The 27,783-nt window shown below is 36.9% G+C and overlaps 3 protein-coding genes across 5 annotated transcripts; all 3 read right to left on the bottom strand.

Annotated features, from left to right (window-relative positions):
- Positions 1-886: 886 nt before the first annotated feature.
- Positions 887-4,545, bottom strand: LOC122294054 (cinnamoyl-CoA reductase 1-like). The gene is made up of 6 exons (XM_043102514.1): positions 4,341-4,545; positions 4,060-4,232; positions 3,714-3,899; positions 3,401-3,563; positions 2,824-3,010; positions 887-1,298 (listed from the first exon to the last, which is right to left on the bottom strand). Exons 1-6 carry the CDS (start codon positions 4,456-4,458, stop codon positions 1,154-1,156), a joined length of 972 nt encoding a protein of 323 aa, XP_042958448.1. The 5' UTR covers positions 4,459-4,545; the 3' UTR covers positions 887-1,153.
- Positions 4,546-10,324: 5,779 nt separating this feature from the next.
- LOC122294055 (cinnamoyl-CoA reductase 1-like) lies at positions 10,325-13,483 on the bottom strand. The gene is made up of 6 exons (XM_043102515.1): positions 13,295-13,483; positions 13,012-13,184; positions 12,671-12,856; positions 12,347-12,509; positions 11,774-11,960; positions 10,325-10,856 (listed from the first exon to the last, which is right to left on the bottom strand). Exons 1-6 carry the CDS (start codon positions 13,410-13,412, stop codon positions 10,712-10,714), a joined length of 972 nt encoding a protein of 323 aa, XP_042958449.1. The 5' UTR covers positions 13,413-13,483; the 3' UTR covers positions 10,325-10,711.
- Positions 13,484-19,922: 6,439 nt separating this feature from the next.
- LOC122294584 (mitochondrial import inner membrane translocase subunit TIM22-4-like) lies at positions 19,923-26,954 on the bottom strand. Of its 3 annotated transcripts, none has more exons than XM_043103455.1 (4): positions 26,515-26,954; positions 25,810-26,000; positions 25,657-25,729; positions 19,923-20,274 (listed from the first exon to the last, which is right to left on the bottom strand). In XM_043103455.1, exons 1-4 carry the CDS (start codon positions 26,675-26,677, stop codon positions 20,198-20,200), a joined length of 504 nt encoding a protein of 167 aa, XP_042959389.1. In that variant the 5' UTR covers positions 26,678-26,954; the 3' UTR covers positions 19,923-20,197. The 3 variants fall into 3 exon arrangements, with proteins under 3 accessions (XP_042959389.1, XP_042959390.1, XP_042959388.1); XM_043103456.1 differs by having other exon boundaries at positions 19,924-20,241; XM_043103454.1 differs by lacking the exon at positions 19,923-20,274 and adding an exon at positions 20,341-20,729 and having other exon boundaries at positions 26,515-26,952.
- Positions 26,955-27,783: the final 829 nt, after the last annotated feature.

The raw sequence follows: 27,783 nt of genomic DNA, 5'->3' as shown, positions 1-27,783 counted from the left end.
TTACAAACATTTAGTGATGCAGATTGGGCATCCGATCAAGATGATAGACGATCCATTAGAGCTTACTGTGTATACTTGGGCCATAATTTAATTTCGTGGAGTTGGAAGCAACAACAAATCATAGCTTGCAGCAGCAGCACAAAAGTTGAATACAAAGCACTTGCAAATGCTGCAGCATCAAATTCAATGGATAAAATCAGTGCATAATGATCTGTGTTCCAGTCGTTCATTCTCCAATTTTGTGGTGCGACAACATAGGGGTCACTTACTTGACCGGCAATCCATTATTTCATACTCATACAAAGCACATTCAAATTGATTTTCATTATGTTTGAGATCAGGTTATGCGTGGACAACTTGATGTTCGTTTTATATCGGCTAAAGATCAGCATATAGATGCTCTCACAAAGGCACTTCTTGCTCTTAAATTTCAAACTTTACATGACAGTCTCAAGGTTCGATTGCTACCCTTTCGATTGCAGGGGCGTATAGAAGAACATGTCAAAGAAATCTCCAAAGATCTCTCTGTAACAATCGAAGACAACGAACTCTCTGCTTCAACTAGAGACTCCAAGATTTCAGGAATCAAATGAAGTAGTGCAACTGTTAATTATTCAAATTTGAATCAACAAGATTGTATCTATTTAGATTTTGAACTCAAGAGACGTATATGCATATATGTAGGACAACAGTTAGATTTGTTTTCTATTTAAACTCTCTGTACATGCACAAGTGAAGACAAGAAAATACAAAAGCATTTTCGGATTCCTTTATGCAAACTGATATTTTCTATAGGAAGAAATACCAGAAAGAACTTTTTGAAACAAACAACAATCTAGTTTTTTCTCAGTTACATACCAAGAAAAGATTGCAAGGACATACTAGCTGAAGTAAATAAGCATATTTTATTGTCTAGAATTATTCATACATACTTGTCTTCACCACCCAATCAATTTACAAGATAGATAGGTCATTGGGTGTTCGTGAGTATATGTAGCTAGTAATTGGTATGCTTTATTGTCTAGAATTATTCATACATACTTGTCTTCACCACCCAATCAATTTACAAGATAGAAAGGTCACTGGGTGTTTGTGAGCATATGTAGCTAGTAATTGGGTCCTTGAAGTTCTTCAGTGATGCCTGAAGCTGAATTCAAGAAATAAATCCGTTGCTCTTTAAACTCTCAACAACATCCTTGATAATTTGCTCCATGGGTATGAATTGTAAGCCCAAGTCCATCAGCTTCTTTGATCCATCCTTTGTCCTTAACAACTTAGGTTGGGTATCCTTTGGCAACCTACATACACAGAGACATCATAGTATCAACAATTTGTAAAACCATTTCTATTGCATTTAAGTTGGAATAATTCCATCAAATGGATACGACAGAGCTGGAGAAACAGAAACAAACATTTGGGAATTCAAGCAGATATATGTACGTTACATTTAGTTTCTTAACAGGAAATTGTAAAATCAATAGAATGCATACAAGCCAGTAGACATCATTAAGAAGCAAAAACTAGGGGTGAAAACAAATGGGTTCGGTGCGGTTTTGGTGGAAAGTTGACGTCGCACCAACATTGCAGAATGACATTTTGAACCGGCTGAAACCGATCGAATGGGGAGAGAAAACCGATAGTCTCAATCTATATGTGCGTCGGTGCGTTTGCCGCCGACGTCTCTGTGATGAAGGAGGGAAGCTGGGCCGTTGTCTGCCGTGAATCTAGGAAGAGAGTTGCAGAGGAGAGAAAACCTAGGCTGAGGAAGAAGGAGACGGGAAGAAGACGAAAGGGGGTGGGGACGGTTTATAATCGCATTTTGGAACGGCGCACCGTTCCTTTATACTTTTTTTTTTTTTGTTTCCTAAATCTAAAATGACGCCGTTTCACTCATGAAACGATGTTGTTTCTATATGTATAAAAGAAAAATATATATATAAGAACCGATCAGCCAGTTCAGCATTTTTTCGCACAGGGGAACCGAAATCAAATCGGCCGATGTAGGTTTCTATATATTTAACTCGCCCATCGACCGGTTCTTCGCCAGTTTGGGCTGGTTCCAGCATCCGACAGCCGGTTTCCGTCGTGGGAGGTCAATTTCTCGATTTGGTGTACAGCCCTAACAAGAACAAAAATTGCTTACTGCACCTCTACAGATCCACCCCACTATTTTTTCTAAATAAGAGGATGGCACCCCGTAATTTATTTATGAACCCTCACATATGGTGGGAGAAATACTACAACTTAGGACTCCCTGGCAATGACAATATCAAAATGCAAAACCGACGAAGTGGTAAAACCTTATCTCTAAAGACACCTTGGCAGTTACAATTAATATAAAACAAGTCATCGAAAAAACTTTTTTCTGTCCTATAGCAATCAGACATTAAAAAAAAGGTTACTAAAAGATCCAGAATTTAGTGAACTCAAAGTGCAGGAAACCCCGCCTGATCACCCCACTTAGTCCAAGGATCGGAGTGAGATTGGGTAGGGTGAACTCAAACACAAAAAGTAGTTAAAACCAAACCAAATGTGATGATAAACTTCAGTGGTACTTGTAGCAGACACTACAATATCAATGTAAATTCAATAAAGCTTATTTGGCAAATGGTAGTCGGATATATCCATCATCATCAAGCATCATATATATAAAATCTCTAGAAAATGACTATCATTGGAATGCAAATTCAATCCCACCATATTCAGAATTTATGGTTCTGATGCTGTTTGGAAGGTTCAGATATTCATTTTTTTCAAAAAAAGACCAAGTAAATAGTTATTACTTTCAAACCCACATGCAGAAGCAGGAAGTCAAATTATTACCTTTTCACCTCATATTCAGGGTAAATTTCAGCAACCTTTGCCACAAAATCACCATGATGAGATATAGCTCCAACGCACAAGTGCCTTCCACTTGCTGATTTGTTCTCATACACCAATATATGTGCTAGAGCTACATCTTTGAAATGCACAGATGCCATAAAAAAGTTCTCATACGTTTCAGTGCATCCTGCAGTAAGAATAAAATGGCACCATCAGTGCATCTATTAGCTCTAGACATAAGAAAATTAGAATTAAGACAATTATGGTTTTCATTAGAGGTTAGAAATACAACGAGTAATAACTAGAATAAAAAGTCAAAGAGCAGCTGATGTGTCCTCACAGATCACGGACTACATGATCTGCTAAACCGCCCAAGACACTCGAGTATTAAGTTGCTATTTCAGGTTGAAGTTATGAAACGCTCCGATTAAAGTAAAAACAATAGTACATCAATTCAATTGATATAAACCACACCTAAGATGGTGGAAAAATCGTGATTTTATTTCCGATGAAAGAATCCCCCAATAACAACAATATAACCAAAAAAGACATGCTACAAGGATAGCTAGATACCTACCCTGGAGAATGCGAACAAGCATTAACATGCTTGCATTGAGCCTAGGAGGGATCACAGGGCCCATTACCGTCCCAGGATTCACCACCACCACATCCAAACCCTTCTCTTTGGCAAAATCCCAAGCAGCTTTCTCAGCTAGGGTTTTAGAAAGCGGATACCATAACTACACCACAAAAAAACAAACAAACACACACCTATCCATAAACTGAACAAACAACTATGCAATGCCTTCATGATCCAATCTGGGAACCACAATTATAGTCCAAGATAAATTTATGAAAACCTATCCAAATTCAGGTGCAGGGCCACTCACTCCTTCCTGCTTGCAGTACTCAATGTCGGTCCAGCAATCCTCAGACTCGACGATATCGGCCGGCCCATTAGGGCTCGGAGTAATAGCTGAGATGGATGAAGTCACCACCACGCGACTCACCCCTGCTTCCTTTGCCGCCGTCAACACGTTTAGCGTTCCCTTGATCGCCGGGTCCAGAAGTTGTTTCTGTGGAACCACCAAATTACGTAGAATATATCACAACAAAAAGATGTATAATAAAAGGACAAAAAAGAAAAAAAAATTGAATTTGCGGGAATATAGGATGCTATGTCAAGGCCTGGCTTTTGATCATTCTAACAGAATTTCAGGTCAATATATCAAGAACCTCGGGCTCTAGAACTTCATCAACGATGCAGGGAGAGGCGAGGTGGAAGACTCCAGCACAGCCACTGATGGCAGTGAGGATAGAGCTGTAGTTAAGGAGATCGATTTGGAAGAGACGGAGACGGGCCTCTGCTCCTTCCAGAGCTTCTAGATGTTTCGTTTCACTCTCATCCTCTGCAAATTGGAATATTAAGAAGGAGATGACAATTCCACAGATAAACTAATTTGCATTTACGAAAGCAGAAACTAGAAACGAGAGAGAGTGAGAGAGAGAGAATAAACTGAGATCCTGAACGGTGGCGTGGACGGAGTAGCCACGATCGAGAAGGAGACGGACGAGCCAGGATCCAATGCAGCCGCTGCCGCCGGTGACGCAAACCACTTCACCCTCTCTCGCCATTTCGCATCGGTCAGTGAGGTGTGCAGTCAAGTGAGGGCAACCTTCCGATTTTAACTAGGTGGCAAGTTATCGATGAGTGACGTTGTGGCGACACGCCGACAACCAAAGTTGTCGATGGGTAACGTAGTGGCGACACGCCGTCAACCAAAGTTGTCGATGACTGACGTAGTGGCGACACGCCGACGATCAATTTTTATTATTCTCTTCTTTTTTCCGATCTGATATAAGAGGATTGGAGTTTATTTATTTTATTTTATTTTATTTACCAGTCCGCTTGCCTTCCCCTTTCGAAATTCATCTCACTGAGTCACAAGCAAATTACAAACAGGAAATGAATAAATGTAAATGAGACTATTTCCTTACAAATCCATTTCTCATTTGTGTGACTACCCCATTTATCATTTCAAGATCTCCTCTTAAGGAATCGAAGTAAGAATATATTCCATACTTGAGGAAGTTCAAACCAAGATCAAACATCGTTTAATTCTTTAAATAGTTTACTTACTTTCTTATGCTATAGCCAATGTGTAGGTGGAGTGTAATCTTTTAAAAGGTTGTCATTGACAGATATAAAGCTGTCGTGCTTATAAAATTGAATCATTCTCTCAAACCAAATAATTGTTTGTGTTTCAAAACTTTCAAATTTAAACATCCTTCAAACCAAAAAAAAATGTTTATATTTTTGGAAAAGAAAATCCATCTAATTATTAAACCCAAAAAAAGATGAAATCAGGCTAAACTTCTTTGCAAGCATAGGAAAACACTTAAAAAGTTGTCATTTTAGAAGCCCACCTATATACTTTTGTAGTTCCCTCTTGTGGGATCTAGCAAATTTTCTCGATGCTTTATTACAGTTCAGTGTTTATGGATCCCTGCAAGCATATCAAAGCTGCATCTAAATCCAAGCCAATAGCTTTTGCGTTCATTTTTAAGCAGACCAACCTGAGTAAAAAATGCATATACTGGGTTTTTCAAGAAATAAAAAACCAGTTTGCAACTTCCAGATTTGGAAGGGAAGAACAAAAATAATGAGAGGAAAAAAGAAGATGGTAACATTCAAATTTTATTTTTTTTTAATATTTAAAATTCATGCCAGGCATGCATTCTACATACTAATTGGGTGAGGTGCGGTCACATGAAAACAAAAATGTATTGCATACGTGTCTAAATATTATTGGTGGGCTGTTTTTAGTATGTTATAAGCCCAACCGGTCAGAAGGTTTTCTCTTTATTTATATATTCATCGTCAATAATAAATAGATTTTTTAATTTTTATTTTGTGTTTTCTAACGTTTATTCTGTAATTGCCTCAATTTACATTGCTCCAAAACCACTGTAGCACATAGGGATTTCTTATATCATTATTTTAGTTATAATTCAATAAAAATCATTCTATTAATCATTAAGGTATTCGTCCCTTTTGGGGCACCATTCTCGATCCCATTTACAATTGAAAATAATTGGGTGACACCTAAATATGCTCTGGTCAACGGCCCCATCCTTATATCTTATATTTTTCGGCTCAACAGTAAAAGTCCACTAACAACTTATTTAATTTTAAGCCAAAAGTATAAAAAAAGAGGTTGAAAGAAAAATAAAATAACCATAAAAGAAAAATTGTCTATATACAATAAATTTAAATAAAAGATTTTACTATAAAAATAATAAAAATTCTCTATATCCATCTAAACAATTTAAACATGGTTATCAATCATAGTATTTATCATGTAGCAAACTAGCAACTTAGTTGCAACTAGCATCAAGAAGCTCTTTAAAAGATATTCCATCCTAGAAAATTATACATGTAAGTAACATGTATCAATTCTGCATTCTAAAAGAAAGAAAGAGAAAAAAAAAAATTCATAAGCATAGATAATGAAAATTGAAAATTATACAAGTCTCAAAAACTGAAAATTAAAAGGTCTAAAAAAATAACAGTAGAAGACTAGAAGTCATATTTAGTAATTTACATCAAAAGTTCTAAAAAAACATAGCTCTCAAATATGAAATTCAAATAACACTAAAACAGTAGTATAAAGCATTTACATCAATACAAATTATACAATTATCCTCCTGGCCTGGCAACTCTTACATCTTTTGGCTTGGCATACTTTTCAATTTTTATTTTTTACAATACTCTGTAAAGTGTAAACAAATGAATTATTAGTAAGAGTTCTCATCACCAAACACAGCTAACATAAAATTGTTCAAGTCAAACCATATATTCTAATAATAACTGAATGAGCAATTGAAAATGTATAAGCAAAACAGTTTATATTCATAATTGAAAAGGTATAAAAATTTCAAGAATAAGCTTTCTATTTACGCCCCAATATCCTCATTTATTTTATTTTTAGTCTAAATTTAGAACTGAATGGCATTGAAAAGGCTACCTTCAAAAGCAAAACAGTTTTGATGCTTCACTTACCCAACCAATTCTATGCTCAGTACTCCATATCTTTTTTGGTCATTTGTGTTTGTCAGAGATAAGGTATAAGCAATCCAAACATTTCCTAATTTAAAAAAAAAATTAAAAAAAAAAAAGACAAAACCAATATTGGAATGGTAAACTGTATAGTCAATCAACAATTAAATGTGGTTAAAATTGAAAAGTAAAACACATGACTGAATACTTTTTCCTCACTAATCTTCTCATCTTTTTAGTACGTCTTTAATTAGTATTGGGTGTAGGGCTAGTAGGCATTGAATTTGATATTTCCATAGAATCAGCAAAGTCCCCAACAAAGTTCTATCCATAAAATTTAAAACAAAATAAATTAAATAAAATTAAATAACATATGAGATAAAATAAAATATACATAAAATATATAAAAAGTAAATTTATTACATTCCCATATCCAGATGCTCCTCAAATTTCACCACTTCATCCATTAAAGTCCTAAGGCTTATTGGAGTTTATTGGAATAGAAGAAGAACGAAGCCAATTTTATGCACATATGAGACCCTCAATGATTATTGGATTTAAACTACTTCGGAATGGCACAAGTATACGACCTGCAATGCTAAATATAGATTCAGTGGCCACAGTAGATACCGATATTGCAAGTACATTACATGCAACCTTTGAAAGTGCGCGATATTTAACTGGATTCACCTTCCACTAATTTAGAAGGTCAAAACTATCACCTTAATCCTCACATTTTTAGCTAGATATCTATCAACCTTTGACTTACTTTTCAAAGAGTCTTCTGACTGTAATTCTTGCTTAAATTGACCCTTCAACTATATATTTCTATTCGCAGACTGATCTGTTGAAGGACTTCCATCTTCATGTAGGGAACTTGTGTGCTAGGGGGAACCCATTTCTTCATTTTTCAGGTATGCCTCATACATGTAGATAAATGCATTTTTCACCCTCCAACTTAAATCAATGGTTTTTACATGATCGTGCATAGATTTTTCTCAACCTAAAGTCAAGATATCACATCTTGTAACGAAGATCAAGAAGAATCTCAATATACAGCAACATATTCTAATTATCCAAGTTCTCCCAATATTTTTCAAACTTTATTTTCATATTTATGGCCATTAATCCCACCATAGAGGTTCCTTCTTCACACTCCACGTTAATGGCATCTTTAATAGTAACCAACTCTGAAAAAAAAAATTGTAAGTTACATATTTACCCCTTGAAAAGTGTAAAGTTACATTATGAAATAATCTAAGAAGCTCACAAACAACTGTACCTTCTGCCAAACAGATGCATTGAGAGGTCCTAATTTCTTTGACTTTCTCCTATTCACCACAAATCAATACTTAGTAATAATATATTTTAACTGCTGTAGAATATAAGTGCCATTCTCAAAAAAATATAATCCAAACTAAAACAAATTCAAATCAAGCCCAAATCATGAAAAAGTGATTAAATCTTAAAAAAAAATCACTTTTTTCATGATTTATAATTCAAGAGAAATAATATAATAAGGTCTTCAAAGTGGTAATAATTTTAATAAGGTTAGATGGTTTTTTATGTAATAATTTTAACTCTACATGTGTCAAACGAAAAAGCTAGAGGCAAATCAATCTTAAAAGAATAAAATATTCACTTTTGAAAAAAAAAAAAAAAGGTTTGAAACGTAATTTAGCCATTAAGAAGCAAATCTAACCTGTTATGATTTATAGATGGAGACTACATAATTGAGAAAAGTAAATCTTGCTTCTTTTATGCTTTACAGAGGGAGGCTATGGGGAAAATAACATTATTTACTTAACTATTAAAGCTGCATATCTCACGTTAGAGAAGAAAACAATTTTCAAGCAAAAGGGGCAATGCAAACGACTCACTTAGAGGAAGGAGAGATTGTGACGAAACTGGTGGCTGGACTGAGGCTCCCACGACGAAGGCTTTTTGTGTAGCAGAAAATAAATTTAGACTTCGTTAGGCTCAAGAATGGTGGAGAAAAGAAAAATGATTCAACGTGATCTTACCAAGAGAAGATCGGAGTGCAATGGTGGTGGCTGGGTCGAAACTTTTTGGGTTGCTTAAATGGTCTTCCAACTCTCCCTGTGAAAACTCACCTTTAGCACCTTCTAAGTGTCTTCCGATAACGGCGAGGTAAGTGTTTCGATTTGAAGAGAGAATGCAAAGGTGGCCTTGCTAGGTTTCTCCGTTTTTCTGTGTAAGGCATTGTTAGGTTCTCTATTTGATTTTTGATAAAATGGACTATATTTTGAGAAGTTGACAAAATGGAAGATATATAGATAGGAGGAAACGTTTTGACATTTAAAATTTGAAATCCATCACTGATGAAGACTCGATATGAGAGCCGAAACTTATCTACGTTAGCTTTTTTAATATAGTTCTCCTAGTTTTCCATCCATTGTCTTGCAAAATTTATGAAAATTTGCTTCTGAGTTTTTGTTGACTTTTATGGGATTCACCAACTCCAATAAAGAACTTATCATCAAAGCCTATGTTCTTTGTTTCATGCCATATATGATGCTAATGCGTGGACAGAATGCAAGTTCTTGCCGCTTATTTCAACGGCAAGAAAGAAATGATGATCAAGAGAATTTTGTTGGCATGGCTTCTTGGTAGTTTTATCGCGGGCTGTTTGAAAATCCGGAAATTGGGTCCATTTTATATCATTGAAGCATGAAACATTGCAAGGCAGAAAACGTTGTGATACTTTGAACTTCGGTCAATATGTCGTTGTGATGCTTCAAGTTTTGGCCGAAACGTTGCAAGGAAGTAAATACAGTTTTTCACCGGAACAATATACTGTTGAAACACGGATGAAAATAAACAACTATACTTTTGAAACACGGTTGAAAATAAACAACTTTTTCGTCTTGTCCCATTTTTCAGTTGGAATGCTTATCTCTAAGTGCAAATAAACGGTTTTATGCCGATTTATAAAGTACGAATGCCAAGTAAGCAAGTTTTAACTTCGCTTTTATATAATTAAAAAAATTTGAGCCAACGTCTTCGCTCTGAATAGATTTGAGTCGGCTTTGAATCGACCCTGCTTAAACCCAGGCGCTAGAAATTCAGATTGTTGTGATATTTGTTAGGGTCTAGTTGAGGTTCTAATTCAAGTAAAAGTACAAATCAAAGCCGTATTATCTTATTATTCACTAGCAAAGTGAGATGAATATCGAGTTTGACACAAAGTTAGAGAGATATCAAAATAAGAGGAAATGGTTTCTCTTTTCTTAATATGCTAAAACCAGTTTGTATATCACTGTTATATATAGAAAAAAACAGAGCTGTCATCTGATGCTGGTTGATTACCACATCAATATACGGAAAACACAAGGCTGTTTTTCATGGGCTTTTGGCAAAGCTATACATCAAATAGGCAAAATTAACATAACAGCAGTGGAAAGGCTTAAGAATCCGAAATCAAGGCAGAAAGTGCAGAGCAGCCATTTTGATTGTTAACAAATATCATTTTTTTACACATTTGCAACTTACCAAGTACCTCCGTTTTTACTACAAAAATTCTTACAAATTCAACTCTGTCGAGAAGCAACTTGGAAGAAATACTACCTGACAAAACTTCTTGAAACATACAACAATCTAGTTTTTTTCTCGATTACATACCAGGAAAAGATTGCAAGGACATACTAATTGAAGTAAATAAGCTTACTTTATTGCCTAGAATTATTCATACATACTTGTCTTCACCACCCAGTCAATTTACAAGATAGATAGGTTACCGGGTGTTCGTGAGCATATGCAGCTAGTAATTGGCTCCTTGAAGTTCTTCAGTGATGCTTGAAGCTCAATTCAAGAAATAAATCCCCTGCTCTTTAAACTCTCAACAGCCTCCTTGATAATTTGCTCCATGGGTATGAATTGTAAGCCCAAGTCCATCAGCTTCTTTGATCCATCCTTCGTCCTTAACAACTCAGGTTGGGTATCCTTTGGCAACCTACATACACAGAGACATCATAGCATTAACAATTTATAAGACCATTTCTACTGCATTTAAGTTGGAATAATTCCATCTAATGGATACGACAGATCTGGAGAAACAGAAAAAAACATTTGGGAATTCAGGAAGATATATCTACGTGACATTCGGTTTCTTGACGGGAAATTGTAAAATCAATAGAACGCATACAAGCCAGTAGACATCATTAAGAAGCAAGAACAGAAGTTGTATACTGGACCTCTACAGATCCACCCCACTATTTTTTCTAAAGAAGAGGACAGCACCCCATAATTTATTTATGAACCCTTACTTATGGCGGGAGAAATACCGTGGTTAAAACTAAGGACACCTTGGCAGTGACAATATCAAAAAGCAAAACCGACGGAGTGGTAAAACCCTATCTCCAAAGACACCTTGGCGATTACAATTAGTATAAAACAAGGCATCTAAAAAAACTTTTTTCTGTCCTATAGCAACCAGAAATTAAAAAAAAGGTTACAAAAAGATCCAGAATTTAGTGAACTCAAAGTGCAGGAAACCAGCCTGATCACCCCACTTAGTCCAAGGATCGGAGTGAGATTGGGTGGGGTGAACTCAAAACACAAAAAGTAGTTAAAACCAAACCAAATGTGATGAGAAACTTCAGTGGTACTTGTAGCAGACACTACAATATCAATGTAAATTCAATAAAGCTCATTTGGCAAATGGTAGTCGGATATATCCACCATCATCATCAAGCATCATAATCTCTAGAAAATGACTATCATTGGAATGTAAATTCAATCCCACCATATTCAGAATTTATAGTTCTGATGCTGTTTGGAAGGTTCAGATGTTCATTTTTTTCAAAAAAAGACAAGTAAATAGTTATTACTTTCAAACCCACATGCAGAAGCAGGAAGTCAAATTATTACCTTTTCACCTCATATTCAGGGTAAATTTCAGCAACCTTTGCCACAAAATCACCATAATGAGATATAGCTTCAACACACAAGTGCCTTCCACTTGCTGATTTGTTCTCGTACACCAATATATGTGCTAGAGCTACATCTTTGAAATGCACAGATCCCATAAAAAAGTTCTCATACGTTTCAGTGCATCCTGCAGTAAGAATAAAATGTCACCATCAGTGCATCTATTAGCTCTAGACATAAGAAAATTAGAATTAAGACAGTTATGGTTTTCATTAGAGGTTAGAAATACAACGAGTAATAACTAGAATAAAAAGTCAAAGAGCAGCTGATGTGTCCTCACAGATCACGGACTACATGATCTGCTAAACCGCCCAAGACACCCGAGTATTAATTTTCTATTTCAGGTTGAAGTTATGAAACGCTCCGATTAAAGTAAAAACAATGGTACATCAATTCAATTGATATAAACCACACCTAAGATGGTGGAAAAATCGTGATTTTATTTCCGATGAAAGAATCCCCCAATAAGAACAATATAACCAAAAAAGACATGCTGCAAGGATAGATACTTACCCTGGAGAATGCGAACAAGCATTAACATGCTTGCATTGAGCCTAGGAGGGATCACAGGGCCCATTACCGTCCCAGGATTTACCACCACCACATCCAAACCTTTCTCTTTGGCAAAATCCCAAGCAGCTTTCTCAGCTAGGGTTTTAGAAAGCGAATACCATAACTACACCATAAAAAAAACAAACAAACACACACCTATCCATAAGACCCAATGTAAACTGAACAAACAACCATGCAATGCCTTCATGATCCAATCGGAACCACAATTATAGTCCGAGATAAATTTATAAAAACCTATCCAAATTCAGGTGCAGGGGCACTCACTCCTTTCTGCTTGCAGTACTCAATGTCGGTCCAGCAATCCTCAGACTTGACGATATCGGCCGGCCAATTAGGGCTCGGAATAATAGCTGAGATGGATGAAGTCACCACCACGCGACTCACCCCTGCTTCCTTTGCCGCCGTCAACACGTTTAGCGTTCCCTTGATCGCCGGGTCCAGAAGTTGTTTCTGTGGAACCACCAAATTACGTAGAATATATCACAACAAAACGATGTATAATAAAAGGAAAAAAAAAAGAGTTGAATTTGCGGGAATATAGGGTGCTATGTCAAGGCCTGGCTTTTGATCATTCTAACAGAATTTCAGGTCAATATATCAAGAACCTCGGGCTCTAGAACTTCATCGACGATGCAGGGAGAGGCGAGGTGGAAGACTCCAGCGCAGCCACTGACGGCAGTGAGGATAGAGGCATAGTTAAGGAGATCGATTTGGAAGAGACGGAGACGGGCCTCTGCTCCTTCCAGAGCTTCTAGATGTTTCGTTTCACTCTCATCCTCTGCAAATTGGAATATTAAGCAGGAGATGAAAATTCCGCAGATTAACGAATTTGCATTTACGAAAGCAGAAACTAGAAACGAGAGAGAAAGAGAGGGAGAGAGAATAAACTGAGATCCTGAACGGTGGCGTGGACGGAGTAGCCACGGTCGAGAAGGAGACGGACGAGCCAGGATCCAATGCAGCCGCTGCCGCCGGTGACGCAAACCACTTCACCCTCTCTCGCCATTTCGCACCGGTCAGTGAGGTTTGCAGTCAAGTGAGGGCAACCTTCCGATTTTAGCTAGGTGGCAAATTATCGATGAGTGACGAGTGGCAACACGCCGACAACCAAAGTAGTTTATCTCCTTCGAATATTCTGTTTGCCGTTTGAAAAAGAAATATGCCATTCATATTCATTACTTTTAAATATATCTTTTTGCTATAATACTTTCATCTTTTTAATTTTTATTATTTTTTCTTTGTTAAATAATTAAAGAATATTTATTATATTTTATTTATAAATTTATTGTCTAATATTATATTATAAAATAATAAAATAATAGTAAAAAATTAATAATAAATAGATTTTTTTTATTTTTTTTATTTTCTATTTACCTCAATTTCCATTGCTCCAAATCCACATCGTATTTAGTTTATAATAATTTACTATTGATAATGACAGGGAAATCGATAAAGGTGTCATGCATTGTACCGTAGGTGCAAATACGCCGATTTAATGATAAGGTCATTTAAGTCATTATTTAAGTCCTACACTCTATGTAAGATTCTTAAAATTAAAAATAAAGTATTTTTTTTATTTTTTTAAAGAAATAAAAATTATTTCATTAAATAAAATTTTAAAGAACTTTTATATTTTTAAGTATGTGCAAGGCCCCATAAAATTAAATTTAATATTTAATATAGTGAATTATTTGTATTTTAAATAATTTTTTAAGATCTTGCTAAATTGAAATATAAAATTTGCATTGAGATTTCATTTTAAGTTGTAATATTTAATATAAATTAAAAAAATTTTATTTAAAGATTTCTCATTTTATTGAAAATTTTGAAAATATTTCATATAATAATTTATATTTTATTATATTATAATTAAGAATGACTAGCTTGAATTTTACCTTAGACCTCAATTTGTATTGAGCCGCCCCTGGATGCAAATAAATATTTTTTTCAATTATTTTTTAAATACCTTTAAAGATCTAAAAAAAAAATTCATAAACTTATTAAAAATCACTTTCTTAACCATTAAGGTTAAAAAAAAAAAAAAAAAAAAAAAAAAAGAGGAAGAAGTATTAATCACTTTGGGGGCACCATTCTCAATCCCATTGATCATCTTCAATGGCTACCGAACCTCCAACCTTGGAAAAAGAAAACTCCAGCTCCAATCCCTTCCACCTAATCATTAATTTCTCTCACATTGTTTCTATAAAGCTTGGTTTTGATAACTAGTTGCTCTGGTGTGCACAAATCATCCCCTATTTCCATGGTCAAGAACTTTATCATTTTATAGATGGCTCTCTCCTCCTCCCCCCTTATTCTTCCTGTCTCTTCACCCTTTATGTCTTCTCTTTCCCTTCCTCAACCCAATCTCATTTATCTTTAGTGGCGTCGCACTAACCAAATGCTTCTCAATACACTCCTTTCTTCCTTCACTGAAACCATTCTTGCCCAAGCCATAGCTTCTCTCGCACATCTCGTGAACTATGGCTCAATCTAGAGACTATGTTTACATCCCAATCTCAAGCCAAAATCTTCCAGATTTGTCATCAACTCACAAACATTAGGAAAGACTCTCTCTGTCACTGATTATTATCAAAAAGTTTGCCTTCTATCAGACACCATGACCGTTGCTGGAGAGCCTCTTTGAGACTCTGAATCGTTTCCTACCTTCGAAATGGTCTCAATTCTGAGTATGAGTCTTTTGTTGTCTCGGTTACCACTAGGGCTACCCTTGACAGCTCAGTAGAGCTCTTTAATACCACCTTGTTCCCTGTCTACTAACTATACTAGCTCACAATCATTTTCGGACTGACAGTGGTACCTCGATTCAGCTGCAACAAATCACCTCACCTCATACCTTCATCATCTTAATCTAATAGCTGAACCATATGTAGGACAAGAGCAAATTCAAGATGGTGATGGCACTACACTTCCCATAACTCATATCGGTGACTCTCAAATCTCCTATTCTAATTTTGCATTTTCTCTTCATAAATTACTATATGTTCCTCAAATTACTAAAAACTTAATTTCTGTCCAACAATTTTGCAGTGACAACTCTGTTTTCTTTGAGTTTCATGGATCTACTTTTGTTGTGAATGATAGAATGACGGGAAGAATGGTTCTCCAATGACCAATGCATAATGTTCTCTACTTGTTCCCTCCTCCTATCTCCAGTTGCCCTTATTGTTGAAAGAACCACAGTTGCACAATTGCATCACCGACTTGGTCATCCTAATCTTTAACTTGTTTCCCGCATCCTACGCACCATGCTTGCCTTTTACTCCCTCTCAATCTAATTTTTTTTTGTTCTACTTGTCCTCTCACCAAGTGTAGACAATTACCGTTTAAGTCTTCTGGTACTCGGTCTTTAAGACCTTTACATTTAGTTTTTGTGGATGTTTGGGGTCCTTCCCCACATATATCAAGAGACAATTTTCGCTATTATATCTCATTTGTTGATGACTTTAGTCGTTATAGGTGGTTCTATCCCTTAGCCTCAAAGGGTGATGCAATATCCGTCTTTCTTGTTTTCCAACAACACATGGAACGTCTTTTTAACACAAAAATAAAAAATGTTCAAAGTGATTGGGGTGGAGAATTTCAACCCTGGTTTTAAATTCTCAAGGCATTAACCATCGTCTATCTTGTCCTCACACCCACTAACAAAATGGTGTGGTTGAAACGAAACACTGTTATATAGTCGAAATGGGTCTCGCTCTCCTTGCAATAGCCTCTCTCCCCTATAAATTTTGGGTCGATGCCTTCCAAACCGCGGCCCATCTCATTAATTTTTTTCTCTCTATCCCTTGAAAACAAGTCTCCTCATCTTCTACTCTACCAAAAAGAGCTATTTCTTTCTCAAAGTGTTTGGATTCGAGTGTTGGCCTAACCTTAGGCCCTATAACAACCACAAAATTAACTTTCGTTCTCTACCTTGTCTTTTCCTTGGTTATAGTACCATTCACAAAGGGTATAAATGTCTTCACTTGCCAACAAATTGGATATACATTTCACGTGATGTCTTTTTTAATGAAAGCTCATTTCCTTATACTTCCACAATTTCCCAGTTAACATCGGCCTTAACTAATTCCCAGACCATACATACTCTTCTACCCATCTCTTCTTCTATACCTCCTGAACCATCTATCACTTACCCACCAAATGACCCATCTACAACTACTAATCCTTTTCAACCTTCTTCAACCTCAAACACATAGACCGGACCCTCATCTCCAATCCCAATCGATCCACCTCCTCTTCCTAATTTGATAATCTCTCAAATCTCTCAACCCTCTCAACCACCTCACTCACCCATCCACCACCTCGCTCCAAAACCAACTCCTCTAAACCTAAACATTTTTCTGATGGTCAAATTCCTTACCCTCCACCACCCCACTGTCTAACCACATCTCTTGCAATCTTAGAGGAACCAAGCTACTATACCATGGCCTCTCGACATCATGAATGGCAAAATGCCATGACCACTGCGTTCCAAGCCCTTATTCAAAATCAAACCTGGACTCTTGTTCCTCCTCCCCTTTTCACTAACATTGATGGTTGCAGGTGGATCTTCCATACAAGGCATCGCACTGACAGCTCCATTGAACGGCGTAAAGGTCATCTCATTGCAAAAGGCTTCCATCAACAATAGGGAGTCGATTATTCCGAGACGTTCAATCCCATTGTGAAACCCACTATGATTCTATTAGTCCTCTCCCTTGCTGTCTCTTATGGTTGGTCTCTTAGACAACTAGATATCCAAAATGTCTTCCTTCATGGCACCTTAACTGAAACTGTGTACATGTCTCAGCCTGTTGGTTTTGTCCATCCCGATCATCCTCACCATGTATGTCGCTTGCAAAAGGCCATCTATGGCCTTAAGCAAGCACCCCGTACGTGGTTCGCATGGCTTAGCTTCAAACTTTGTGATTTTGGTTTTATCCCCTTTAAAGCCAATCCATCTCTCTTGTTTAATTATCTAATTTTGTTCTTACTTATGTTCTAGTTTATGTGAATGACATTATTGTGACCAGTTCTCACTCACCTCACATTGAAAATCTTCTTACCTTTTTGCCTCTATTTTTCCAATCAAGGATTTAGGCAAACTCTCATACTTCATTGGTTTGGAAATCTCCTACTTAAATGATGGATTTCATCTTTCTCAACAGAAGTACATCCGTGATCTGCTCTTTCGCACAAATATGTTATTTGCCAATGGTGTCTCTTCCCCCATGTCTGCCTCAACCTGACTTTCTCTATTTGATAACCCATCATTCTCCTATCTCACCCTTTATTGTCGCATTGTAGGAAGCCTACAATAATTGTCACTAACTCGACCAGACCTTGCCTTTGCTATTAATAAAATTGCTCAGTTTATGCACAATCCGAAAACCCCCAATGGGCAACCTGTTAAGCGACTCCTTCGATACGTCAAGCACACTCTAAATTTTGGTCTTCACATTAAAAAATATCCTCCTTCCAGCTTCAAACCTTTTCTGATGCCAATTGGTTGGGTTGTCCGAATGATCGCCACTCTACCGGTGGCTTTTGCATTTTTCTTGGTCAAAATTTAGTGTCATGGAGCTCTTGCAAGCAACGAACCATTGCTCGATCTAGCACCGATGCCGAATACAAGAACCTTGCCAATGCCACACCCAAACTCTTATGGGTTCAAACTCTTCTCAAAGAACTCCGTGATTTCCTTCCCAAAGCCCCCACCCTTTGGTGTGACAACCTTGGTGTCACCTACCTATCCGTTAACCCTGTCCTTCATTCCAAAACTAAACACATGGAAATTGATTTTCATTTTATCTTTGATCGAATCGCGGCCAAGACTCTTGAAGTTGGCTTCCTTCCTTCCAAAGACCAATTGGCTGATATTTTTACCAAACCAATTGCTTCTTCTCATTTCCACTTACTGAGAACAAGCCTCACGGTTGTTAATGCATCGTTAGGCTTGCAGGGGCGTATTGAGCTGCCCACACTATCCACCACCTTAGATGCTCCTACCAACGGCTCCTCCATCTCAGCTGGCTCAAGAAGGACCACCGCCACGTCAGACTCTTCTCAAGTAGATCCTTCTAGAATTACCTAGATTAGGTTGGTGCCTACCCTCTAAGTATGGTCGCTGATTCAGTGTTGTAGTATGGCCGACAGCTTTGTAACAAACTCTTATATTGTATACATTTGTGTAATGCAAAATAGGTGCTCAAGAATATTCCCAGGCAAAGTTTGTTAGGATTGCCTTGTATGTATATATTCATACTTGTACATAGATATATTCATTCAATAAGAATGCATACATATTTCTCTCCTATGTGATTTTCCTACAAACACCCAGAGTGATCACTTTGGGATAATATTGAAAATTTTATCAGTAAATCAATTGGAGTATCATAAAGCCATCACCCATATTCTAGAAGGGAGAAACAATATCCAAGTGATCCAACACCCATATCTTATTTTCAACATAACAAAGATTCAAAGCAAAGAACAAAAAAGAAAAAGATAGAAAATTTTATAATTTAAGAACGAAGAAGATTGATAGAGATCTTGTCAGTTTCTAGAGTCATGACTTCGTCATCGCAAGCAATGGGCATGGCAATGGTGACCTCTGCCTTCTTTGTTCAAGGTTTGCGACAACAGCTCTATGGGATTCTATCGAAGAGGTTCACAGCACCAAATCCCATCGCCGGCTTCGGGGGTTACAGAAGAGAAAGTCAACCGGTTAGAAAAGACGGGTTTGGGTGAGGCTCTGGAAGAGAAGGTTGAGTTTATGGAAGAGAGAGTCTTGAGCGAGGGTTTGGAAGAGGAGACAGAGCAGTCAATCCTGTATTATGCAGTTCAACCTAAGTTCCCTGAGATGATGACATGGCAACTCTTGATTGGAAGGTGATTTTTGGAGTTTAACAGGACAATCATTAGAAGATATTCTCTATATGATGTTAATCGATCGCTGGTGTTAACAATATTCCATTCATATACAATCAGATTATTATGTGATGAGCGATGCTACATCCACCGAAGGATGTAACTCGAATTCTCACTGAAGGTAGTTTTTTTTTATTTTTTATTTTTTATTTTTTTCATTGATTTTTTTATATTTTAAAAAAATTCGCAATATCACTTAAAAAATTTTACTTAATCATTAAGTTAAAAAAAAAAACAAAAAAGAAAAACAAAAATTTGAAACCCAAAGCATTTATCTTATGTGATTGTTGGGGCCTTTCAAAAATTCAAATGCTACAAAATTAAAATGGCAAAAATTGGACCAAGTTCGCTTTTGGGTGGCGAATCAAGAAGAGGTGATGGCTCATATGAGAAAGCCCATGGCTAAATTTATGAATTATTACGTTCTCAAACCCGTATGTAAAGTATACAATTCATATAATTTAAATAATAATATTAGATTTATAAAATTCAAAATTCAAAACTTATCTTTTAAATCAAATTATATATATAAATATATATAGATATAAATATATATATATATATATTATAAATATAAATTTTTTTTGATAACTAAAATAAATTATATTATCAAAAGAAGGCAATAGCCTGATACAAGATTAGAGACCACATCTAGGTATGAACAATGGATATAAGGAACTCATGTACCCCAAACCATTGAAATCAACCGCTAAGGTCCATGTACAAAGAGCTCCAAAGAAAAAAACTTTCAATTCCTCCAACGATCTCTCTTTGTCCTCGAACGTCCTGTCATTGCGCTCTCTCCCAGTTGACATGATCATACGCCTTCTCCATAAATTATACTATGTAAACAAAACTTACTCACTTTTTGGCGGGTATCATGACAGCAGCAGCCTCTGAAATGACTGTCACAAGCTTACTGTCCGACACAAAATATGCTAAAAAAAATTGTAAGTTGGTATCAAGGAGTTGTAAACATTCAGAACCATATAGATAAGCACAAGTAAATGAAAACTCCTCTTCCTTGACTTATTTGGATGTGAAAGTCATTAGATATAACATCTAACAAACCACTAAAACTCTCTCAGATTGAAGAATACATCCGCAAATCGTAACTAGCGTATAAGGAATACACAAAATCGTACAATATTCATAAAAACTTCAACCAATTTCCCCTAATGCATTCCTTCAGTAACGGGGATTCTTGCTACTCAAGTAAAGTTGAAAATAAGGTATCATGAATGAGCCCTAATTTCTTTTTTAATAATAATGCTTGCAAAAATGGGGCATTATAGCAATGCACCAAATCAATCATGTCTATCCAGGAACTTCTCTATCAGAACCGAAAACGCTGCGAAGCCGGCACAACCAGCACACGCTGCTTGTGGACCACCTAGAACCACATTAAAGAAGGCGAGTAAGGCATAACATGGAAAGAAAAAAGGGAAAAAGAAAACAAGAACACAATATGGAAAGAATCACAATAACGAGAACAAAGTAAAATTGCTTTAATATGGTAACTATGCTGATGTAGTGGTGGTCATGACTTCTTAAAAACAAAAGGAAAAAAAAAGCCACTCCATTCAAAGAATGATAGAGGATCTAGTAACGAATCCAACCTGAGTCTAAAACATTATATGTCCACTGCAAGGTTCATAACAAGAGACAATGGAACCTTACATGATCACCGGAGATACAAGGAGACCAGATCCTTCAAGAGCATAGACTGACCAAAGGACTCTATTTACATGATTACTCAAACCAAAATAAGTTATCTGCAATTAATACTAAACAAGTAAAATGTAACAAAAGCCACCATAAGGTTCATAATAAAGCTTAAAAACAAAGCTGTTCTGCAATAAGTTCTAGGAGGGAACCATGCAAAAAGATCCAGAAGTAGGCTACCACATGGTTATACTCCATACGGCCTTGTTTTGGACATTAGAATGGGGGGAGGGGGAAGCGAGAAGCAGGGCTCGAAGAACAAGCTGAGCCAAGCCGTGCAAGATCGCATCTTGGAATTTGCTACAGTATGTTACTGTCTACCTAAGTTCTTGAGGCTATTTGAAAGTGCATTCCCTTTATATTTCCCCATCCATACAACCGTATAACTCAACTTTATCAACAACCCAAATAAGCAAAGATTTTGAAACACAGGCAAAACAAAAATAGATTTTCATAATTCATAACTATCAACAAAATTGAGAAAAACTAATAACAATTAGGCTGTGCTTGATAAGATCAAGAGGTTAGCTGGTTGGGAGAAGTTATATTTGTCAAAAGGGGGAAGAGTTACTTTGATAAAGAGTATGTTGTCTAATCTTCCAACATATTGTCTTTCTCTTTTCCCTTTGCTTGCAAGGGTGGCAAACAGATTTGAGAGAATATTTTGGAATTTCTTGTGGGATGCTAATGAGGAGGAAAGAAAATTTCACTTGGTTGGTTAGAATAAGGTTTGTTCTCCGGTTTCTTGTGGAGGTTTGGGGGTGCGAAATTTGAGGCTCTTTAACAAAGCTTTTATTGGGAAATGGCTTTGGAGGTATCATATTGAGAGGGATGCATTATGGAGAAATATTGTGGACATTAAATATGGGAGGATGTGGGGGAGTCGGTGTTCTAATGAAGTAAGAGGAGTGCATGAGGTGGGTTTGTGGAAGTCCATTCAGATGGCTTGGGGGGAATTTGTCAATAATATTAAATACAAAGTGGGGGATGGGACAAGGATTTATTTTTGGCATGATATCTTGTGTGGGGATTCAGCTCTTAAGAATGTTTTTCCCACCCCTTTTAGGATTGTTAGGGATCAAGATGCTGCAGTGGCTGATTCCTTTTCTTTTCTAAATACTAATATCTTCAATGGAATGTGGATTTTACTAGAGATGATTGTTCAGGAAAGGGAGGATAGTCTGCTGTGGTTTCAAGCTGGAAATTCCAGATTTTCGATTGGTTCCTTTTATAAGGCTCTAACCTGTCATTGTGTCAATGATTATCCCTGGAAATGCATTTGGAGATCTAAGGTGCCTAGCAAGGTGACTTTTTTCGGTTGGTTGGTGTCTCTTGGAAAAATTTTGACCACAAATAACTTAAGCAAGTGAGGACTATTTGTTGTAGAATGGTGCCTTATGTGTAAGAAAGATGGTGAATCTATTGACCATCTTTTTCATCATTGTGGGGTTGGCTAAGACTTTGTGGAATGAGATTTTTGGTGGGACAGGTATTGCTAGGGTGATGCCTAAGCAAGTGGTGGACCTTTTTTCAGGTTGGCAAGGTTTTGATGGGAGACAACGTATCGTAGCCATGTGGAAGATGATCCCTTTGTGCTTGATGTGGTGCTTGTGGTTGGAAAGGAATGGGCAGTGCTTTGAAGATAGAGAACATTCGATGGGAGAACTTAAGGGAGTTTTTCTTTAGTACTTTGTGTTTTGGGGCTAAGGCTCTCGTATTGAATGGAGATAATCTTCATGATTTGCTTTAGTCATTTCTAGTTCTAGCTTGTATTTAGGTGTTTTCTCTTGTATACTTCCTGTGTACTTTGGCTATGCCTATTTACTTGGTAATAAAGTTCTCTTATTAATTATATATTAAAAAAAAAAATAGGCAGTGCTTTTCAGATTATGTTTAACTCATCAAATCCACTACCTTGTACTTATAAAAAATAACATCCATTACCTTTGTGATACCCCATACAAGAAGGATAAGGGTAGGTGGTGTATAGGATCTCACATGGCTTGGGAATGAGAAGCTTTTGCTCTTAATAAGATTTCAATGGGGCTCCAATTATATCATTGACTAGTCCTTTTAAACTATAAGCCAAGTGGTTTGGGCCTTCCATTGGGGCGTTACAACCTTGTCTTTATATTCATCATATTTTCAATCACCTTTGTTGTGCACATATCATCACTCAACAATTTTGTTCCCATAAGATTGTTCCACAAATCCCTACTCTATCATCATTGTGTGCCCCTTTTCTTTTTTTTTTCTTTTTTTTTTTAATTCCAAAATTACTTTAGGGTTAACCAAAATGTAGATAAGAACAGGTAGGGGGCGAGTCGGTAGATCATCTTTTATTACACTGCAAGATTGCAAGGGTTTTGTGGGACGAGGTGCTAAGTAGAGTGGAGTTGGGCTGGGCTATGTCGGGGACAGTGGCGGCAGCTTTGGCCTGCTGGCCCAACATAGGAGGCCAGCCCCAGATTTCAGCAGTTTGGAGGATGATACCACTTTGTATCATGTGGTCTTTATGGCAGGAGAGGAATGCAAGGACTTTCGAAGACATGGAGCGAACAGTAGAGGAGCTGCTGACTTTGTTTTTTAGTACGCTTTGTAATTGGGCCATTGCTGTTAGGGCTGTACAAAAAATCGAAGAACCGACCGGAACCGACTCAGACCGGCCGCCGGAGATCGGAACCGGCCGGAACCGGAGTAGAACCGGTCGGCGCACGGTAGGTTTTATTCAAAACCGATGTCCAGCGGTTCGGTCCCGGTTTGAACCTGGGCTGGACCGCTGAACCGACCGATGGTTTAAGTATTATTTTTTTTTTGATTTATACATATATGAAACGACGCCGTTTCACTTAAAACTGAAGAAGTGAAACGACGTCGTTTTATGGCTCAGTATTGGAAAAAAAAATTAAACGAACGGCGCCGTTTTAACTCTAGGGTTAACACAGCGCCGTTTCCTTCGTTGTCTTCTTCTTCTTCTTCTTCTTCTTCTTCTTCGTATCTCTCACTCTCACCAGCCGCCGCTCCTCTCTCTCTCTCTCTTTCTCTCTCTCTCAAGGCGCACGCAGCGCAGCCACGCAAGGCCACCTCCATCGCCAGCTCCCTCTCTCTCTCTAAGCTCACCTCGCGGCGTCATATCTCTCTATCTCTCTCAAAAATCTCGCAGCTTCACCGTGGTCTCTCGCTCTCTCTCACGGCGCACATAGCCATCGACGACGCCGACGAACCAACCGGAGTTACGCCGAGACCGAGGACGACGGTTTCCTCCCCCTTCTCCGGCCGGTTTCGGTCGAGATTTTCATCATTTTCACCCCATCGGTGTGGTCTCGGTTTTTGTCCAAAACCGAAACCGATATGTCGGTTTTCACCCCTAATTGCTGTTGATTTCAATGGAATGGTCCTCCGTGATTTTCTTGTCTCTCTTGCCCCCGCCTAAAGGGGTAGTTTCTTGTACATACTGGGCTAGGCCTTTTCTTTAATTAATACAATTTTGATTACTTATCAAAAAAAAAAACACTCCAAAATAAAGTCAATTCCTCCAAACTCATCTTGAGATCTTGGAACAAGGGCAATGGTTGGGTCTAGGATAAGATGGAAGGAAAGTGGCTCGAGAATGAAAATAGGTTTTTCTGCCTATTAAAAAAAAAAAAAAAAACAGGAAAAGGTTTTTCTATTTATACAGTTTCTGCAGCACGTTCGAAGAAAAGGGTTGCTTACATTTGCCATTACCAGAAATCACAAATGTTTTTCTCATTGGATTCTGTTTGGGTTACCGGATGCAGTAGTGTAATAATCAAATGATAAGCAGTACACTTAAACATCCTGAATTCAATTATGCACTTGGACTTTCCTTGGATTACCGTATAGGTGGGCTTGTGTATTTGAAAGGCTACATTGGTGAGGTTTAACATCATAGAGAAAGATTCTGTTTGAGTTGGTCATCTCCTAATTACACCAAACATCTTTGAAAGTTCACTAGATTCTTCTAATTATGCTGCAATAAGAAAAGAGAAGACAACTTTCAAATCCATACTGCTAATTTTGAGCATCCAATGAACTCTAGAAAGAGGGAAGATAAAAACCTTCTCTCCTTTGCAGTTCAACAATGATAAAAATATATTCCACATTTGACTCAAACTTGCTGTACTTGTGTTCATAGAGACTAGCTTCATTGAAATTGTTCTTAACAATAATCATAGGACCATACAGGGCAAGATGTATTCATACAAATACAAATACATATATATATATATATATAGAGAGAGAGAGAGAGAGAGAGAGAGAGAGAGCCATAGGCTTTCCCCAGATGGATGGGGAAAATATAAATCAAAGCAACCTAACATATTTTTTTCCATGACTACTAAAGTTCAATCCATATATGCTATAAACTTAAAGCTGAGCACACAATCAATATGATATAATCCCAAATATGCAAGACCTCGGACTTCAATAACATCAACCTAAGTGTAGGACTTTATGTTGACACGCATCATAAAATCTTCCATGACTGCAACATAGAATCTTCCATGACAGCAATTCACGAGATGATGTGCACTGGAACCTAGAAAGAAGGCTCAGGTGATGGAGAGAGATGTTACCTTTTGCCGAGATTACACCTCCAGTTACACACCCAGCCACAACTGTATTTGTAACATCATGCTTTGCCCGTGCCTGAAATCGCATAATCCATAATTGTCTTTAATTCAATATAAAGTATATCAGAACCATATCTATAGACTCTGCGACAATACCTTCTCAACAACACATTCAGCTGCTGAAAAAACCAAGCCCATAACTGCAAATGCTTTAGCAGAACTCCAACTCCTCCGCCCCATCTGCTTGGCCATATAAATGAACTGCTGCCTACCAGTCATTTCCTCTTGCATTAGAGGGTTGTCCAATGCCCCAAGAAACATACCCATGAACACCCCAAGGCCACCTCCTAGAAACATTTCCACATCATATTTAGTAGCAAATTGTAATCGTACTATAAACCCCACATAGTAGATGAAGACACAAGCCTCGAGAAAACAGAGCAAGATCCATCTGTTTGCTTGCAAAGAACATAATTTCGTCTTTTGAAAGTAGACTTTTCAATTCTCTTGGACATGAAAGAATTCAAATTTATCACAGCAAGGCAAATAACCAGCTCTTAGAGAGCATTACATCATTACCAGAAAAATCCTAAGAATTGTTTGCTTGGTTGCTGACAAAATGTGAGTGAAGGGGAAAATACAAATTGAGAGTAGTTAAATATTTCCCATTTACGCGGGGGGCGGGGGGGGGGGGGGGGGGGGGGGGGGGGAACATATTTCCGAACCCCAATAATACTACAATGATAAAAACCAAATGAATAAATTCAACAAAAGGAGGATTTTCCTGCATTTTGGCATTTGAATAACCCAAGTGCGGAAATTCTTTAAAGGAAAAACTACAGAAGGGTATTTTGGTCGTACCCATGACTCCGCTAACCACACTGCGCACAGCGCAGTTGTTCCAAATATCTTGGCCGCGTATTTCCTCGACCGTGGGCATTCTTATAGGCTCAATCGGAGGTCTCTCTGCCTCTTTTGAGCCCGATGAACCGTTAGCAGATTCGTTTCCCGCAACGGAAGCCATGAACGCAGCTCGATTCCAAAACCAAAAACAAGCATAACAATAAATAAACGGGTTCACCCGAGAGAGAGAGAGAGAGAGAGAGAGAGAGAGAGAGAGAGAGCAGTGATGGAAATTGATGATCACGGAGGCTTTTGTGGCCTCGCCGCCAGGCTCCAGCGAAGCTTACCGAGCTGGGGGCGTCTACGCTGCTCTTTTGAAGAAGCTCATTCTTGCGTTGAACAAAAAGACCTCAGAAAAAAGGACTCGATGTTATTGGAATCCTGGGATGCAAGAAAAAATTATCCCCCCTGCGCTGCTCCCCTGGGTTTTTACGTGGAATGGTTTTCACCGCTTGTTCACTCTAGCACGGTAATTTTAGGCCCGTTTGAAATTTGGATTCAGGTAAGTTCAGTTAACATTTAAATATTTAATTGTCAAATTATTAAATTTATTTTAATTTAAAATTACTTTATCCGTACCATTTATAATTTTTTTTTTAATTTCTTATAAATATATTTAAACTTATTTTAAGTAAATTTTATAAAACTCACTCTATTATCAAAACTTATTATTATTTATAAAAATCTCAACTCATCTCAATTCAGCTCAATATTTAAATGAGACTTACCTTTTTGTGTAACAAGTAAAGAAAATTTTCAATTTATATTTTAAAGATAGGGATTATTCTAAAAATTATATTAGAATAGTAAATATAATTACTAATATTTTTCTGTCTTTTTCATATATGAAGATGGAATTTTGGCATTAATATTTTTTTTTTCTTCATGAGAAAAAACCATTCGAGAAATGTTCTACACGAAAAAAAGAAAAAGAAATTATAGATAAATATTTTTTAAAAAATAATATCGCAAATGAATTATTAAGACAAAATTATTACTAAATAATCATTAAAAAATATTTATTATTAGATAATACTGAGAATTATTATGTGATTTATTGAAAAACTAAGATTAAAATAATAATTTTTTAATGGGTAGTTGTATATAAAAAATGCTAGACCTACTGTAATAATTATATTATAATTAAATTAATATTAAAAATTATATTTTATATTCTAATTAAATTAATAAATTATATTATAATAATAAAAAAATATTATTATTTGA

This window comes from Carya illinoinensis, chromosome 14 (genome assembly GCF_018687715.1).
Source record: "Carya illinoinensis cultivar Pawnee chromosome 14, C.illinoinensisPawnee_v1, whole genome shotgun sequence".
NCBI lineage: Eukaryota > Viridiplantae > Streptophyta > Magnoliopsida > Fagales > Juglandaceae > Carya > Carya illinoinensis.
The sequence above is the reverse complement of the archived record's forward strand: the minus strand, read 5'-3'. Positions and strand labels throughout refer to the sequence as shown.